We start from the raw sequence: 17,397 nt of genomic DNA, 5'->3' as shown, positions 1-17,397 counted from the left end.
ACACATGATTTAATTAATGTAATCCACGCATCCAATCACATAATAACCTGCTATCAGCTGTGTACTTCCCACTGGCAAACCATATTTAAAGTGAATTCAGGCCTGACTCTGTGCTGGTGATTTGAGCCTCTGGGTTCCCTAATCCTGCTAGCATAATAAGAGTTGTCTCCTAACTCCTCAGTGCGAAGAGTCTTCCATTGGATTTGACATTGGTTTTTCTACAACAAAAGGAACTGGTAAAATTAGTTTTAGTAATATTTTGTACTTAACCCAATTATTAGTTTTCCAAGGTTGCTATAATAAAGTCCATAAACTGAATAGCTAAAGCTATAGGTCCGTCTTGCTCTTTTTTTTTTTTTTTGTCTAACTGGGGATTGAACTCCTCTCCCTCCCTCCCTCCCTCCTTTTCCTTCCTTTCCTTCCTTCTCCTTCTTCTTCAACAGGATCTCACTCAGAGTAGCCTTCAACTCACTGTGTAAACCATCTGGGCCTTGACCTGTGGCACTCCTCCTGCCTCAGCCTCCTGAGTGCTGGGATTACAGGCATGTATATCCAGTGTAACAATAGTAATTTTTTGTCTTATAGTTGCAGAGGCTAGAAATTGGGGCTCAGAGTATGTGTAGAGCCGTGCTGCCTCTGAAAAGTAGGGAGAGATCTGTTCCAGGGCTCTTTGTAGTTTCTGGCAGTACCTTGGCTTATGGCAGTAGAACTACAACTTCACATGGTGCTTTTCCTGTGTATGAGTCTGTCTTTGTATCCAAATTTTCCTTTTCCATAGGGATCCAGGTCATTAGAGGTCCATTTGATGTAGGAATACTTTATCTTAATGAGCTACGTAAGAAATAGAGGCTTTATGGTTTTGGGGCACTGGGGGTTGAACCCAGGGCTTTTTCATGAGCTCTATCACCGCGCCTTTATACTTTTGATTCTAAAATAGGTTCTTCCTAAATCACCCAGTTGCCTGGGCGGGGCTCAGACCTGTGATCCTCCTACCTCAGACTTGCAGAACACTGGAATTGCAGGCTTGCATCACAAGATCCAGCAGGAACTTCTAACTTACAGCCATCAGTGAGAATAGGAGACCCCGACTTGCCCCTGGCTTCTGAATAGGTGCCGTCTTGTGGAACCGAGTGCTCAACCTGTGGGATCGGAGGCTAATTCCAGGTAGACAGCGTCAGAATGGAGTAGTAGGGCTGGCATAGAGAGTTGCTTAGTATGGAAAAAACTCACATTTGGTGTCAGCAGTGTGTAGAGAGTGAATATAAAACAAAAACATGTGTGTTCTGTTGCATCCGGAGGACGAGCACAGCAGCTCTGTTACCGGAGCAGCCCCCCAGGGATCCTACCTCGCCCTAATGATAAATTAAAAGGGCAAAGTTCAAAAAAAGAAACTCTTTGTAAAGAGGAAAAAGAGGGAGAAAGAAGATAAATAGCTAACCTGATAAGAAAGAATCAGGGTAGGGGGCCCTGGAAAGAAGGAAGACCCCTGGGCTTTTTGTCTTCAGCGGTGTTTATGTGGGCGTGAGAGTGAGGGACTCTTTCCCTCCACCCAGCCCTTGCTGCAACTGGATCAGCTTCCAGGCACCTCTTCCTAACATCGCGGCTTCTGTGGTCTGTGTGCAGCTTCTTTGTCTACTTTTTACTCGTTCTTAATGTGTCTTTTAAGGCCTTATCTCTGGGGTGGGTGGCTAGTTGGCAAGGGGGTCCCTTATTCGCAGTGAACTTTGAGTTAGTAAGGGGGCACATGGGTGTCTATTGTAGCCTATAATGATCCTAGTGTGAATAATATAGTGACTCTAGAGTAAGCAAAGTGCATATAAGTGTGCATGTTAGTGCATAGATGGGAGTATATACTTAGAGTTAGCCAATCCCCCTCAGCCTTGCTTCCCCTTTATGTTGCTAGAGGTGGGGGTGACTTAGGACATGCTACCTGGTTTTTTCTCTGTGTCCTGTCTTGTTTCATGCAAATCCAAAGGCTATTTGTTGACTTTCTCTGTTTTCTTTTTTTTTTCTTTTTTTATTTTTTATCCTTGTTTTTGAGTTTCTTCCCAACAGAATCTCTCTAGTAAAGCTTGTTTCTAATTCCTTTTAGTCTGGATGAACTAGAAGACTTAAGTAGAGCCCTATTTTATTTCCTCTTCTACTGACCATGTCCTTACATTTTCCTTCTTTTAATAGCATTTGAAATTGCTTTGTGGCTTTCTTACCAAATTTGTATCATGCACGCAAAGGTTAGTAGATGTGGAGGGCAGAGGAAGGAGGGTAGTCTGACCCGTGCTATATTTAAAGACCTTGTTCAATGGAACATTTTCTGAAGATAATTACCCTATTTTGTTGTTTTAACATTGATTCTCCAGTTGAAGATTTAGAAGATATGCCTGAGTTGAAGCTTCTGTGGAGCTTCCTGTACTGGCCAGTGAGGTAGAACAGGGAACAATGAGGAACCCAGACCCAGAACCCGGCTCCAGCCCCCGCCCTCCTTCCATGGGTGCCCCTGGGTCGCTCTCTGTACCATGAAGCAGTATATCAGAGATTCCTTCCACAACACAAAAGGGGCTACGAGACAGAGGGATTTACCGTAAATCACACTTCACTCTTTGACTTGCTGACATCAAGAGAATCTGGTGATTCATGACATATGTAAAGAAGACGAAACAGTTTCCTTCCTCTTTTTCAAGTTTGTCTCCTAACCCTCACTGGACTGTGGCCCAGATCTGGGATGACTTTGAAGACTCAGATGTTCGAGAATGTTTATCTTCGCGGCCCATGGCTGTTTCAACCACTGGCAATTCTGCTGCTCTTGGGTGAGTGGGGGTGGTTTGGGCAAAGAGAAATGTCAGCCACTGCTATTACCTGGACTCCAGGGACAGTGCTGTAGGGAGCAGGTGGGGGTCCTGGAAGCTGGGGACAGACAGAGGGAAGAGCAAGGCCTGAGTTCTTACAGCTTCCTGAGGTCAGATGTTGGAGATACTTTCATGATCTCTCAGAAGCTCCCTGGGGTCCAAACATCCATACTACTTTGTAGCCATGCCACTGGGCATAGAACCGAGATAAGGAGGAGAAGAAAAAAGGATATTTGCATAGGATATTAATTGCAAGTAAGCTTTTATTTATTTTTGAGATAGAGTCTCACTCTGTAGTTCAGATGGGCCTTCTGTAGCCCAGGCTGGTCTCAAACTTGCAGTGCTCCTCCAGCTTGAGCCTCCCGAGAGCTGGGATTACAGGCATGGACCGCCACAGTCTGCCACATAGGCTCTTGGGATGGGTCATGGAGAGAGAAGGAACCCAAGTCATTTCCCTCTATGCTGCCTCTCTCCTACAGTGTGTGTGTGTGTGTGTGTGTGTGTGTGTGTGTGTTGGGGACTGAACCCAGACTTTTGCACTAAGTTACATCCCCAACCCTTTAAAGAAATTTAACATGAGACATGGTCTTGCTAAATTGCCCAGGATGGGCTCCAACTTGGAATCCCCCTGCCTCAGCCCCGCAGAGTGCTGGGATAACAGGAGTGTGTGACCAGGGCCAATTTCATTGTGTTATCTTCTTCTGTTGCTCTGTGTTGACCCACCCACTTCTCTTTTACAGCTTCTGCAGGAAGACTAACTGGTGAGTTGGCTTTTTGCTTGCTTGTTTTGATGGTGCCACTTCCCCACAGTGAGACACTGTACTTACTTTGCAAGGTAAGGCCTGACACCACAAATCAGGTTTCAGTGCAGCCTGGCGGTGCCCCTATTCGTGTTCCTTTGGAACCCATGACCTCTCCAAGGTTAATTATTCATATTCCTTTCTGCCCTCTGCCTCTCAGCGGACCTCCCAAAGGCCGTGGTGAGACGGGAGCCCCCGTGGATCCAGGTGCTCCGGGAAGACCAGGTGACTCTGACCTGCGAGGGCGCCCACAGCCCCGGGAACCGCTCCACGCGGTGGCTCCACAACGGGAGCCCCCTCCCCGCCCAGGTCCAGCCCAGCTACAGGTTCACGGCCAAGGGCAACGACAGCGGAGAGTACAGGTGCCAGATGGGCGGGACCAGCCTCAGCGACCCTGTGCATCTGGAGGTGATTTCTGGTCAGTAGAACACAGGGATGCTGGGAGGACCAGGGCAGGGAAGCTGCTGACCCTGCAGATGGTGGGAGGAAAGGAGGCTGCCTGACTTCTGGGAAGCACCACAGTGACTTGCTTCATGTAGTTTTGCGTGCTCGGTTTCTTTTCCTGTCCTTTTCTTTTCCTTCTTTTTTTCTTCTCTTTCCTCCCTTCCTCCTCCCCCTCCCGCCACCCCTCCCCATTTGCTCCCCTTCCTTTCCTCCCTCCTATCCCCCCTCCCCTTCTTTTTCTCTCCCCCCCCTTTTTTTTTCTCTCTCTCTCTTTTTCTCCCCCCCACCCTCAATACTGGGAATTTTAAGTCTTTGCAATGAACTACTACCCCAGTCATTTTTATTTTTATTTTGAGACGCGTTTTCACTAAATTGCTAACTCGCCCAGATAGGCTCCAGTTTGAGGTCCTCCTGTCTCAGTTTTCTGAGTGCTGGGACAACAGGTGTGCAGCGACACCGCCGGCTCCTTCCTTCTTCACTACCCCTTTTCTTAGAAGCTCCTCAGCATGTTTTACTTGTGTTTGCCTCAGGCCTGGTTGAGCAAGAGGGCTGCTAGGCCTCAGACAGGCAGCTGCTGGGACAGAAGCAGGGGGAGGGCCCTCCTTTGCGGAAGCTCCCGCTCTCCCGCAGTGAGGCAGGAGTCGGAGGCAGAGGCCTGCAAAGCCCACGGAGGGAGCCTCCTGCCCGGTGTGAGGAGGTGACTGCCAAGAGCTGGCTCAGCAGGAGCACCGCAGGCCTACCCGAGGGAGGCAGGCAGGCAGGCGTCTAATCCGGTTCAAGGTGCAGAGGCTGATGACCTGTGGCAGTGACTTGGACTTCTGTTCCTCAACGAGATGACAGTGCATGAGATGTTTTTTGTGAAAGTTGAATTTTTTTCAGCTGATACCTAAACCTTGTGTATATTAGTGGTGCCAAGTACCGGCTTGATATAAGTGTATATTGTGTGATGTTTTAATGAGGTTAAACGTGATTCAAGTCCTCAAACACATTGTCATTTTTTAATAGAGAAACCATTCAAAGGCTTCTCTTCTGGCTTTGGGGAGTATATGGTTCATTACAGGCATCCCGCTGTGCCCCTGCATAGCAGAATGCCTTGCTCATGGCTAATTGCAGCAGAACCCTCTTGCTCCAAGATAACTGTAATTTGCCCTCCACTGACCAACTTCTTCCCAGGTCTCCCTCCCCTCCACTCCAACTCTCACTACCCATTTGGTAACCACCATTCTGTTCTCAACTTCTATGAAATCAACCTTTTATTTTTGTTTATTTATTTAGGTTTATTTGAGACAGAGTCTCACTGTTAGCCCAGGCTGGCCTTAAACTTGAGGGGATCCTCCTTCCTCAGCCTCCCCATTTCTCGGATTACCAGTGTATACTATTATGTCTGGTGAAATGAACTTTTTAAAAAGCCTTGTATGTATGTTTGGGATTATGTAATACTGGCCTTTCCCCCCAGGTAGTTCTCTCATTTCACTTAACACAGTGACCTGTCCATGCTGTTGTAAATGACAGGATTGTATTCTTTTCATGTCTGAACAGTATTATTCCACCCTGTAAATCATGAGATGGCTCTAACAAAAGGGAAAACATGATCTGGTTTAGTTTTATGTAAATAAGTAGTGTTCACTTTAACAGATTCTGTGAGGAACCTACTCCTACGCTATTTCTACCCCACTCCAACATCTGAAAATATGAGTAGTTCATTTCATCTGTATCTCAGTGCACAAACCCTGCAGGTACTACATGGGAACATCCAATGCCTTAGACTTTTCTGTTTAATATAAAGAAGGCTGTTTTTTTTTTTAAAGCTTCTTAAAGTCTGCTATAGCAGACAGATCCTTGTGGTAGAGTCACTTTATGATGTCAGTTGTACTCTATTGAATGTTCATTGGTAGATCTGGTAGTTAGAATGCACAAGGCCCTGGATTTGATATCCAGCACTGCAAAATAAGTAAGTACTAGGTTAAGCTAAAAAACCTGCCCAGTGATGTAGGGATCAGTTGGAAATCGTAATCAGTTCTACCCAGAGAGATGTGGCTGCAGGAATGAAAAAGAGAACAAGACAAAAACTGGGTTAGGTGGTGGCTGGTCCACCTGATTGGCAAGACTAACTAACTCAGGCACAGCAAAACGATCCTTTACTTATACTTTTGCAAAGTTTGTAACACATGACACAAGGTTGCCTAGGGACTAATAGCTGACCTTAATCAGACAGGATATTTATCTCAGGAGTGAGGTAGCTTGTTTGCTTTAGGCACTGAGGCCCAGTCTCACCTACACATTTGATCAATTTCGTAGCTCCCCATGGCTTCTAACACAGTGACATCTTAGCCACTTACCTCTGTTCTTTGTGCCTCTCCATCTCTATAAAGGTATGATACTTTCTATTATTAAAATGTAAAATCAGGACTGGTGACATGGCTCAGTGGTCTAAAGCACCTATTAAGAACAAGCTTAGCAAAGCACAGGGACCAGGGTTCAATCCCCCAGCACCACATACCAGCCAGTCCCGCCCCCTGGTGGGCTGAGCTGGCCACACACACACACACACATAAATAAATAAGAAAACAACCCTTATTCATTTAAAAAATAAAGAAATAAAATGTAAAATCAGTAATAACAAAAATTTAAGTCCAGTGAGTTGGGAGAGCCAGGTGTGGTGGCCCACACTTACAATCCAGCACTTGGAAGGCTGAGGTAGAAGGGTCACTGTGAGTCCAAGGCCAGCCTAGGCTACACAAGTGAGATCAAGGATAGTGTGGACTGCATAGTGAGACCCTTTCTAGAAAGAAAGAAAGAAAGAAAGAAAGAAAGAAAGAAAGAAAGAAAGAGTTGCTAGAGAGATACCATCTAACCCCATAATTCTGTTGAAGGAATTTAAGCCAAGGAAACGCAACAGGTAATGATAGCCAAAATAAGGATGCTGACTTTAGATTTTTGTTTCCTTCTGTCTCAATAATATTATCTTGTCTCTCTTATCCAGAATACTAGTCTCTGATAGGTTTCAGAGGCAACAGTAATGGCAGCAGTGATGGCAGGGAGATGGGCAGATCCTCTGACCTGAGATAGAGAGCCTGAGACTTTATGGACATCTGCCAGGGGTGGAGTTTGAGGGGCGGGTTTAGTGACATATAAGAAGCTGATTGGAGGCTCCCTTGTGTGGGCAGGAAAGGTCACAGGAAGTTGTAACTAGGGCTGGAGTGGGGAAGGAAGAGGAAGTGGTCATTGGGAAGATAAGCAGTTGCTTTAAGGTCTTCAGCCATATCAGAAGACCACCATAATTTAGCAATTCTTACTAGGGCCATAACCTATCAGTCTCATAAGTGAATTTTCATTTTAAGAGCAAACTGAGATACTTATTTCTGTAACAGAGCAATTTGAGTTTCTTCTTTAATAAATTTATTAGTACATTCTCCTCCACAATAGCTGAATTTTGGTACCTGATTACTCTGCCATCAATGAAGACAGGGGGTGGCTGGGAGTGTTGGCAAGGAAGGAAAAGTGACTTTAACACAAGGAGAAAAACTCAGTTTTTCCAGTGGATGACCTCCAAATGATACAGGGAGAAAACTGATCACCCAACCTAAAAAGTACTTGGAACTGTTGCAGGCAGCCGAGTTAGACAGAAATATTATAGGCAGTCAGACAGGGCCAGGCCCTCAAGGAGACAAGATGGAAGACAAGGTGACTTTGCAACTTGGAAGAGACAGACACTCCCATATGGGCCACATCTCAAGACCAAGACAAAAAGAGGAAACACAGCTACATACTTCCCTAAGGATGGGCATTAGGGATTGATATCCTAAATAGTATCAATCAACTTGAAAGAGCCCAAATGAGTCACTAGCCCAACCCCCAACAGGAAGAGACCCTGTTCCGTATTCGTGCTCGCTTGCTACGTGACTTGCTTTCCCATTTGATACTGGATTTAATCAATTTTACCTGAGCAATGGTGCTTGTAATCTCATTGATTGACCATATTTGGTCCCACCTCATGCCCATCTAAGCGAGTTCCCATGTCTTTTGCACCACCTTAGACCCGCCTCACTACATGGTTTTCCTCTATAAAACTCCCTGCAAGAGACAACTTCCTGGGGGAACTACCCGCTCTGGCCCCCTCTTCTGTCCCTCTCTTGGGACAGGAGCTTTCTTTCTCTCAATAAATATATTCTGCTCATAACCTCCGTTTGTTCCTAAAATTCATTCTTCAGTTTTAGAGAACACAAACTCATACAGGACAGGTCCAGAGATCGTTTTTCCCTATGTCATTTGGAGGTTCCCCACATGGTTTGGAGGTCACCGACCAGTTTTTCCTCCCTGTATCAGAACGAGTTCGTGTTCTCTAAAACTGAAGAATGAATTTTAGGAACAAATGGAGGTTTTGAGCAGGATATATTTCCCAGGATGCTGTCTCTTCCAGGGTCTTTTTTATAGAGGAAAATGTGCAGTGTGGTGGGTTGAAGGTTGTGGAGAACATGGGAACTCGCTTAGGTGGCCATGAGGTGGAACAAAACTATGGTCAACCAATGAGATTGCAAACATCATCGCTCAGGTAAAATTGATTACATTGGAATCAAATGTGAAAGCAAGTCACTTAGCAAGCAGGCACAAATACAGAACAAGGTCTCTTCCTATTGGGGTTGGGCTAGTGACTCTTTCAGGCTCTTTCAAGGTGATTGATACTTATTTATCATATCAGTCCCTGATGCCCATCCCTAGGGAAGTATGTGACTGCATTTGTTTACGTTTTTTTTTTTTGTGGAACTTGGATTTGAACTCAGGCCCTTGCACTTGCCAGGGAAGCATTTATTCTACTTAGCCAAATCTCTGGCCCCTACATGCATTTCTTTACTATTGTCTTGAGATCTGTCCCACAGCAGAAAAGTGTATCCACAGTTGCAAAGTCACCTTGTCTGCCATCTGGTCTCCATAAGGGCCTGGCCCTGGCTGACTGCCCATAATATTTCTATCTATTTCAGCTGTCTACAACAACTTTAACTTTAAAACTTCCTTTAGTGCTGCTTGCGTCCAAGCTACAGCTGAACACTGAGTTCAGGTAGTGATATGCTTTCATTTCTTAACTTCTTAAATTTATGGAAAATGATCTTGAACTTTTTTTTTTTTTTTAATGTTTAAAGATCAATCCCAGGGCCTCTCCAAGTGGTAGGTAAACACACCAAAGCCCTGGTCTTCGATGTCTGTATTCTCTAAGATGCATATGTGCACCTAAGCCCCAAGGTGAAAGCAGAGCAGGCAGGGCCTTTGGGGAAGGGGTTTACGTGTTTGATGAGCACGGAGTCATCCTGGGAGTAGATTCCTTATGAAGAGCCCCGGCCCTCCTCACAAAAGGAGACCCACAGGAGCTTGCGGATGTCTTCTGTCACTTCTGCCACGTGGCCTATGTTGCAATTCCACAAACTGAGGAGAGCGCCCTTACCAGATGCAGAAACTGCTGGCCCCTTGGTCTCAAACTTTCCACTCTCCAGCACTGTGATAAACACATTTTTTGCTGGTTGTTTATGGGCTCCATGTGTGCTGCTTTGTTCTAGCAGCCTGAGTGGACTAAGGTAGAGTGGCTTTCACTTTCACTGCTGCTAGTGCCATGGTGGCCACCTCACTCCTTCCCAAAGCTTTTCAGTAGTCACTATTAAATTAATAATCCCTAGACAACAAGTCTGTATCCATAAGACATTAAAGGCTTCAGATCCAACTCAGTACCTTCTACAGTTACTGAGATTCACTAATTTCCCTAGGTAGTTACAGTGTTTTAATTCTTCTAAATTACTTAAAAATATCTGTTCTTTATCTTTGGAACTTCTAGACACTCCTATCCTCCAGAGGACCCAGAGGCATAATATCACATTTTTCCCTGTGAAAGAATGTTCAAGGGTTGGGGATATAGCTCAGTGGCACAGTGCCTGCCTAATAAGCATGAGGTCATTGGTTCAATGCCCAGTACCAAAAAAACCTCACATCTGCAACAAAACACCAGCCCTGTATTCTTTTAACTTCTATGAATCACATATGCCTGATCTCCTGCAAAGGCCTTGGAATCTCACCCTTAGACGTTTTTTTCCCTATGTGTCTTTCAGATTGGCTGGTGCTTCAGACCCTGCAGCTGGTTTTCCAGGAAGGGGATGCCATTGTGTTGCGGTGTCACAGTTGGAATAACAAGCCTTTGGCAAAGGTCATATTCTACCATAATGGAATAGCCAAGAAATTCTTCTTTGTCAGCAAAAATTTCTCCATCCCACAGGCAAACCACAATGACAGTGGCAGTTACCACTGCACAGGACTCATAGGAAGAATGACCCACTCATCACAGCCGGTGACCATTATTGTCCACGGTAGGGACCAGGGCTACCGAAGCAGCCTCAGGCCTTGGAAGGTTGGGTGGACAAGGGGTTGCTGATCCTTTTTAGGCTTTGGTACGTGGCATTCTCCTGAGTGGTCATCCCGAGGTCCACAGAACCCTCAAAGTTCTAACTGACCCAGCTGCTGTGTGGTATGCTACTCTAACCCAGTGTGTTCCTCAGGGATTATGGGAATGGTTGCCACCCACTCAGTTTTAACAGAGGCATCTTTTCTTTTCCACAAGTACATTGGTCAGACACAATCACCCTCCCTCTTTTCCCACTCATTTCAACCACTGTTGTTTCATGTCCCTCTACCTGTAGGGTTCTGAGGCTTGTGCCTGCCTAATGACCTCTTGGCCTCAGCTCAAACTGCAGCTCAGAGCAGCTGAGGGAGCTTGGGAAGGCCCTCTGAACCCACGAGGAGCCAGAGCTGTGTCTATTTTTCAGAAATGTTGCATTAAGCAATGTTTGTGATGCCTTTTCAGGAGGCATCACAAGCTACTCGTGACAGACTGCTGTCTGGACCGAGAGGAGGCAGCGAGCGGAGGCCCATTGATGCGGTCTCTGGATTCTGTAGTTCCTGAGTCATATGCCACCTTAGGGGCTTTCTGGAAGGCAGACTTCTGCAGTCAAGCTGATGTGGAACACACTGCCTATTCAGTTCCTTCTTTTTATACCCACGGTGTACACCCAAGGCCCCAAGAAGTCTATTGTAAAGAAAGTCTTTGTGGGGTTCTGCGGAATGAACCTGGGATCTCTGCATTGAGATAACATTTCTCTCCTGCTCCCTTTTGAAATTTTGAGTCAAGCTGTCAGTTGGTCACTAAGGTGCCAGGTAGGGCTAGCACTTCAGTGAGCTGAAGAGAGCCTTGGGATCACAGGCCTGCACCAGCATGCCCAGCAGCAAACTTAAACTGTGCTTCATATGCCAATTGCTAAGCCGAGGTGTATCTTTGTTTGTCTGGGTTTTTTTGTTTGTTTGTTTGTTTGTTTTTTGGTGAATCTGGGGATTGAACTCAAATCCTTGCTCTTACCAGGGAAGTGCTTATTCTACTGAGCCATCTCCCTGGCCCCAACCACATATCTTTGTCTTGACTTCAGAGAGATACACCACAGTCACCCTCTAAGAAAGGCTGACTTAGTGTTTTGGGGGGAAATTCAGAGAGACAAACAGATCCTTTGAAGATGTACTGACCCACCCACCTGCTCTTGACTTTATCTTAAGCCCCTGGCATGGATGAAGTCACAAAGGCTCTCTACTGGGGACCTCATTGTTTATTACACATTTCTGCTTTAATGACCACCCTTTTCTTTATTCCTTTGTCTTTTTCTGTTAGGTCCGCCAATTTCATCCAACTCTCCTCCTTGGTACCAAGTCATTTTCAGTCTGGTGATGGGACTCATGTTTGCAGTGGACACAGGGCTGTATTTTTTTGTGCAGCGAGACCTTCGAAGATCAATGACAGACTGCAGGAATGAAGTCAGATGGTGCAAGGACATTGGAGACTAAGGACTCCTCGTCCTGTGGCATAATGTCAGTGGCCACACTTTCCTTTCTCTGGTAGCCTCTTGTTGAAAGCACTTTTAGCTAAGGAATCACCTTTTCTGATCACTTCTTTGCTCAAGCCATTAAATAGCTTCCTCACACTTAGAGCAAAAGCTCAAGTCCGTGTAGGGGCTGCAGGATGCTGTGTGGTCTTGGCCCCCTGTATCTGTGATCGCATTTCCTTCTGCTCTGTCATGCTTCCTCTTGGTCATTCTTGTCCTCTTTTAGACACATGGGCAGTACTGCAGCACGGCTTGTGCTGTTTCCCACATCAGGCGTGCTATTTCTTACAGGTGTCTGTGTCGTGCTTCATCACGTCTGCTAGTTTGAGCTCATTTTAAAGCTTGGTCCTCAGGGCAGCATGGTGGGATGCCGGGCTGAGGAGGAGGTGGTTGAATGTTGGGGGCTTAGCTCGCCTGTGGATCAATGCTTTTCCTGAGGGAACAGGTTGACCACGATGGCACTTTGGCGCTTTCCTTTCTTCCCAGTGCCCCTGTGCTGTTGTACTTTTTTGTTGCATTTGGAGCACAGGAGGCTTTCCGCAGAAGCCAAGCAGATGTGGCCACCTGGCCTTGGAGCAGCCTCCAGAACTGTGGGTAAAGAAACCTCTTTTGTCTACAAATCACCTTCTCTTGGATATTTTGTTATAGCAACAGAAATCAGACCAGGACTACACCATCCAGGTCCTTGCTCAGATACGTCCTTGTCGGTGGGCTCTCCGTGGTCATTCAGTATAATTCTCCTTGTCATGCTTCTAGTTTTCTCCACCTGATATCCTTTTACATTATCCCCAACTGATGTTCTACATGTTTACTTGTGTGACCCTCTCCCGTTTGAATATGCGCTTCAGGAGAGGCCTCTATTTGTTATATACTCCATGACTAGTTTAGTATCACATGATATAGTACTCAGTAAATAAATGTTTGTGGAATGAATAGATTATTCAAGTTTGAAATCAGAGACCTTGTGAACCTAAAAGCAAGACTGTCTACTCTCATTTTAAAACCAAAGAAGCTGTGGCTCAGATAAGTGAAATAACGTGATTAAGAACACGCAGGTAGCATGTGCTATGTACAGATACAAATTCCCTATGACGAATGTTATTGGTATGTATAATAAATATGTGCTGACACAAAGAATAAACTGTAAAATATATGGGAAGTTGGTACCACAGATCTTAGTAGGTAGTTTGCTACTTTTTTTTTTTTTTTTTTTTTTTTTTGCAGAACCAGGGATTGAACTCAGGTCCTTGCACTTGCCAGGGGAGCACTTATTCCACTGAGCCACCTCCCCCACTTAGTAGGTAGTTTGGATCATGCTATAAATCTTATTATACAGGTTGCATTTATTCTGTAGTCAGTATTGGGTGACAAGCATCTCTTCAATTCACAATGTAAAGTCATCACTTTAATGTCTATTTTATTAAAAGATAAGCTAACTAAGCTACTAAAAACAAATAGATATGTGTAAGGGTATGTACAAAATTTGTACTGCATACATAAACTCCCCTACAGCTCAACCTCTGTGAAGAGATGAGTCAATAAAGAAGAAAGCAAGGAAGGAAGGAAGGAAGGAAGGAAGGAAGGAAGGAAGAAAGAAAGAAAGAAAGAAAGAAAGAAAGAAAGAAAGAAAAAAAGAAAAAGAAAAGACAGAATCTAGGCCTGGTGTGGCCTACCTGTAATCCCAGACCTTTGGGAGTAAAAGGAGGCGCACAACTCGAAGCCAAGCCTGAGCAATAAAACAACTTCCCTGGGCCAGAGCCTGGAGTTCCATCCCTAGTATGAGAACACAAACACATTAAAAATAGGACTATTGATAGGTTTTGGCACTAGTATGAATTGCTAAATAATTATGGTGGTCATCTAATAGGGCCGAAGCCTGTAAAACAACAGCTCATCTTCCCAGAGACTATTTCCCCACTTCTTCTCCAACCCAGCCCAGGGTGCAATTTCCTTTCACCTTTCCTGTTACCTCAGGGAAGGCCTCAATCAGCTCCTCAGGTATATCTAAACATCCCCCTCAAAGCCCACCCCTGGCAAAAGGTCATAAAAGGCTGTGCCTCCCTTTGTTCCAATCCAGAGAATTCCTTATCTTCCCAAATACTCTCCGTGTCTTCCAAGATATTGAAGCCCCTTTCCCTTTATAATAAAGCCCCTTTCCCTGTTTCCTTCTGCCTGTTTGTCTGCTGCAACACAGTCAAAAATCTATCAACTGTGAGGTTCCGAACACTCAAAACCTGCCTCAGGGCTCTAACCCCAGCTTTTTAGACGGAACAGGTAGAATGTGTGCATATTTGTCCCGTGCTTTGGACCACGCCCCGGGCTGTGCACATGTACATGACTGCTCTATGGCTAAGTGACATCCCAGGATGCTGGCGTAAGTTTAAGGCTGCTGAGGCAGGCAGAGTTTTGGAAGCGTCCCAACAGGGCAGCCCCTGAACACACCGGGACACGGACCCCCAGGCCAGGCAAGTCTTCCCTCTGAGGTAAAGTCCCTCCTGAAGGCCCTCTGGATTCTGGCTCCTATGCCTGACTTCTCTCTCTTCCAGAACTCAGGAACAGGTTCCTTGTCCTCAAGGATAGTCTGATTTTTCCATTGTGGAATTCACTGGAGACTTCAAACATCGCCTTTCTTTCCTGGACCGATCGCCTTTCCAGTACTGCTACTTTCTGTGCAGCCGACTGCCAGCTGGTTGTGGCAACACTGGGAGAGAACTGACCCCACAGCCTGACCCTCTGTCCCTGTTCAGAGGCTTACAGATCCCACTGAGTTCTAATCTGTTAGAGAAGACAACTACACAGGAGTACAGCATTTTAGTATCTTTCTTTTTAACCTTAGAAGTTTCCTTAGAATCAGACAATAACCATAAGCTTTTAAAATGCTAAGTGAGAGAAACTGTCATGGGTTAAAGATGCCAAGCCCCCTCTGGCTTCCTTGCCTCAAAGGCAAGGCTCCCTCTGGCCTGCAGCAACTCCACCTCACCTTCCACTCTGCAAGGGGCCGGCCACTCGGCTCCTTCCAGGCACAGCACACCTCAGCACTGCCCTGGCCTCGCTCTACTCCACTTTTCCCCACACACTGGGACCATGGCGCCTTGGACCCCCCAGCCCCATCCTACGCTCTCTCTCCTCAACCATCCTTCTGCCATTCCCTCTTGTTCCTTGTCTTCTGTCTTCCTCCTGAAGATTCCCACCCGCCTGTCTTCCACGCCTACCCACGGGCACCTGGCACCCACACGCCCGCACTCTACCTCTTCCCATTTTCTCACGGCCCACACGTCCCCTCAGCCTCTCAAAGCGAGGAAGGTCGCACTCTCGTGGAAGCGCACACCCGCCACCACGGATCAACACTTCCAACCAGACTCTCGCTGTTGACTGCCTCATGCGCGCTGTTGCGCCCCATCGTCATCCACCCCCTCAAATCTCCGACCCCATGCCCTTCAACACACACGCACACGCGTGTCCAGAGAGCGAGTGCGTCCTCCGCCCCGCCCCACGCACGACGCACGCGCACAAGACGTCCAGGTCTCAGGCACCCTCAGCAGCTCTGCACCGGGATTCCCCTCTTGGGGCTGTGTCTTGGGCTTCCTTTCTGCCAGAGCCCAACCACAACCCTGATTCACCACAGAACCAGAGGGCACTGGGTGTGTGTGTGGGGGGGGTTGGGAGTGGGGGGGGGTTGGGGGGAAGGAGAGAGCTCAGCCTGGCCTCCGCGGGCCTCCCCTCATCCCTTTGGGGCCTTAGCCAGACGCACTCTCTCATGGACGTGAGCTCCCCTCCCCCCCCAAGCAAACATGCTCTCTCCTGGTGCCGCAACTGCGGGGTAGGGGCAAAGCCAGCGCCCAGACAAGGAGGGCCGGAGGTGAGCCAGGCGGACAGGCTGCTCCCGGCTAGAGAACACCAGGTACCAGAGGCCTCCAGAGCCCTGGCTTGCTGGCTAGGCAGAGGGGTGTCATCGGACAGCAACCTGCCAAGTGAGTCAACCCATGTGCTGCCCTGCTCGGGCATTTTCTTTCTTCCCGACCCGACAGAGGGCTTCACCCCATCCTGGCTTCCTGGCTCTTGTCAGTACTTCTTCGACTGTCCACTGCCTGCTGCTCTGGGCTTAGTTTCCTTGTCCAGGGAAGTTCAGCTCCCGACTCTCGGGCACCATCGCATCTTGATGGGTTGCCTCACGCTGTAGAGGTACAGGGACTGGTTTTGTTCTCCTTGTCCGGCTGAAGTGCTTCCATTGGACCTAAGTGTTTAGACTTAGCATCCGACTGAAGACGTGATGAGACGCACCCTTCGTGTTTCCGCTCACGTTCTACAATTTCCTGCATGTGGAGTCAGGGTCTCACTCTGTCAGGAAATCGCCCAAGCTGAGCTCGAACGTTGGCAGATTCTGCTGTCTCCCACAAGAAGAACGCAGGCGATGGCCATCGTGGCTGCCTAGGTCTGCCGGTTTCTAACAGCCAGTGCCCACGAGGCTCTCCAAAATGTCCACCGATGGATACTCCCGGGATCTGAGGGACATTTGGCAGGAAAACAATGCATGTGTCAACGTGCCCTTCAGCACGAGAGGACCCTTCTCATACGTGTAATGCACTATGGAACCCAGGCTGTGTTCTGCCTTGTGGTGATGCCCCTGGCTCAGGCTTGCAAGTGCTGGGAATACAGGCCTGTGCCACTGTGCCCATTCTCCAGAGGCAGAGTTGAAAATAAAGGCAGATGGTCTATTCCCAAAAGATTTGTGCATGCACGGGTGGGTATCCAATATTTGAAGACTTGTGGGGGCATTAGAAAGGAATAACTTCGGGTTTTGTCCCCAGGTCCATAGTTATTGAGGACTGTGAAATGTTGCTGTCCTCTATGGTGGGACCTAGACACTGTCACCCTCTGAAGGGCTGTCTCACTGTCTTGGACCTCTGCCATCTCTATCTACCTTCTTCCTTGGGGCTGGGGAGATGGCTCAGTAGAATAAGCGCTTGCCTGGCAAGTGCAAGGGCCTGAGTTCAATCACCAGTTCTGGAAAAAACAAAAAGAAAAAAAAAAAAAAACAAACAAACTTCTTTCTGGTTATCTGATTCCTTCATGCCTATGGATGATGGAAGTGTGTGATGGAAGTGTGTGTGTGTGTGTGTGTGTGTGTGTGTGTGTGTTCCCATGATGGGTGTGTGTGTTCCCATCGGTGGAGTGGTATGAAGGGTTGACCTCACCACGGGGTTAAGGATGAAGTGAAGGGGACCTGTTTGTATGTGGTGCAAGCACAGAGCGATGTCAACAGGAGCCCACGCGTCCATGTGGTCGTAGCGATCCTGTGTGCTTTACAGAGGACACGTTCTCGCTTTGGTTGAGGTGCCATTGCGTGTCCTCCGAGCTGGGCGATGGAGCCGGCTGCCGGGTCTTGCATGTTCCCGGCATCAGCCT

General features: G+C 47.1%; 1 protein-coding gene across 2 annotated transcripts in view; it reads left to right on the top strand.

Moving 5' to 3' along the window:
• Positions 1-2,697: 2,697 nt before the first annotated feature.
• Positions 2,698-17,397, top strand: part of Fcgr2a (Fc fragment of IgG receptor IIa) — a 36,769-nt gene continuing 22,069 nt past the window's right edge. Inside the window, exons 1-5 of one of the 2 annotated variants that reach the window (XM_023699742.1) lie at positions 2,698-2,804; positions 3,584-3,604; positions 3,804-4,061; positions 10,180-10,434; positions 11,781-12,308. In XM_023699742.1, coding sequence (XP_023555510.1) covers positions 2,720-2,804; positions 3,584-3,604; positions 3,804-4,061; positions 10,180-10,434; positions 11,781-11,953 — 792 coding nt within the window. In that variant the 5' untranslated portion in view covers positions 2,698-2,719 and the 3' untranslated portion in view covers positions 11,954-12,308. Of the gene's footprint in view, positions 2,805-3,583; positions 3,605-3,803; positions 4,062-10,179; positions 10,435-11,780; positions 12,309-17,397 lie in introns of those variants that run through there. The other variant, XM_023699743.1, reaches the window with a different exon arrangement.

The sequence above is a fragment of the Octodon degus genome, unplaced genomic scaffold, assembly GCF_000260255.1.
Source record: "Octodon degus isolate 3935 unplaced genomic scaffold, OctDeg1.0 scaffold00116, whole genome shotgun sequence".
Classification (NCBI taxonomy): domain Eukaryota; kingdom Metazoa; phylum Chordata; class Mammalia; order Rodentia; family Octodontidae; genus Octodon; species Octodon degus.
Note: the sequence above shows the minus strand (reverse complement) of the source record. Positions and strands in the feature narration are given on the sequence as shown.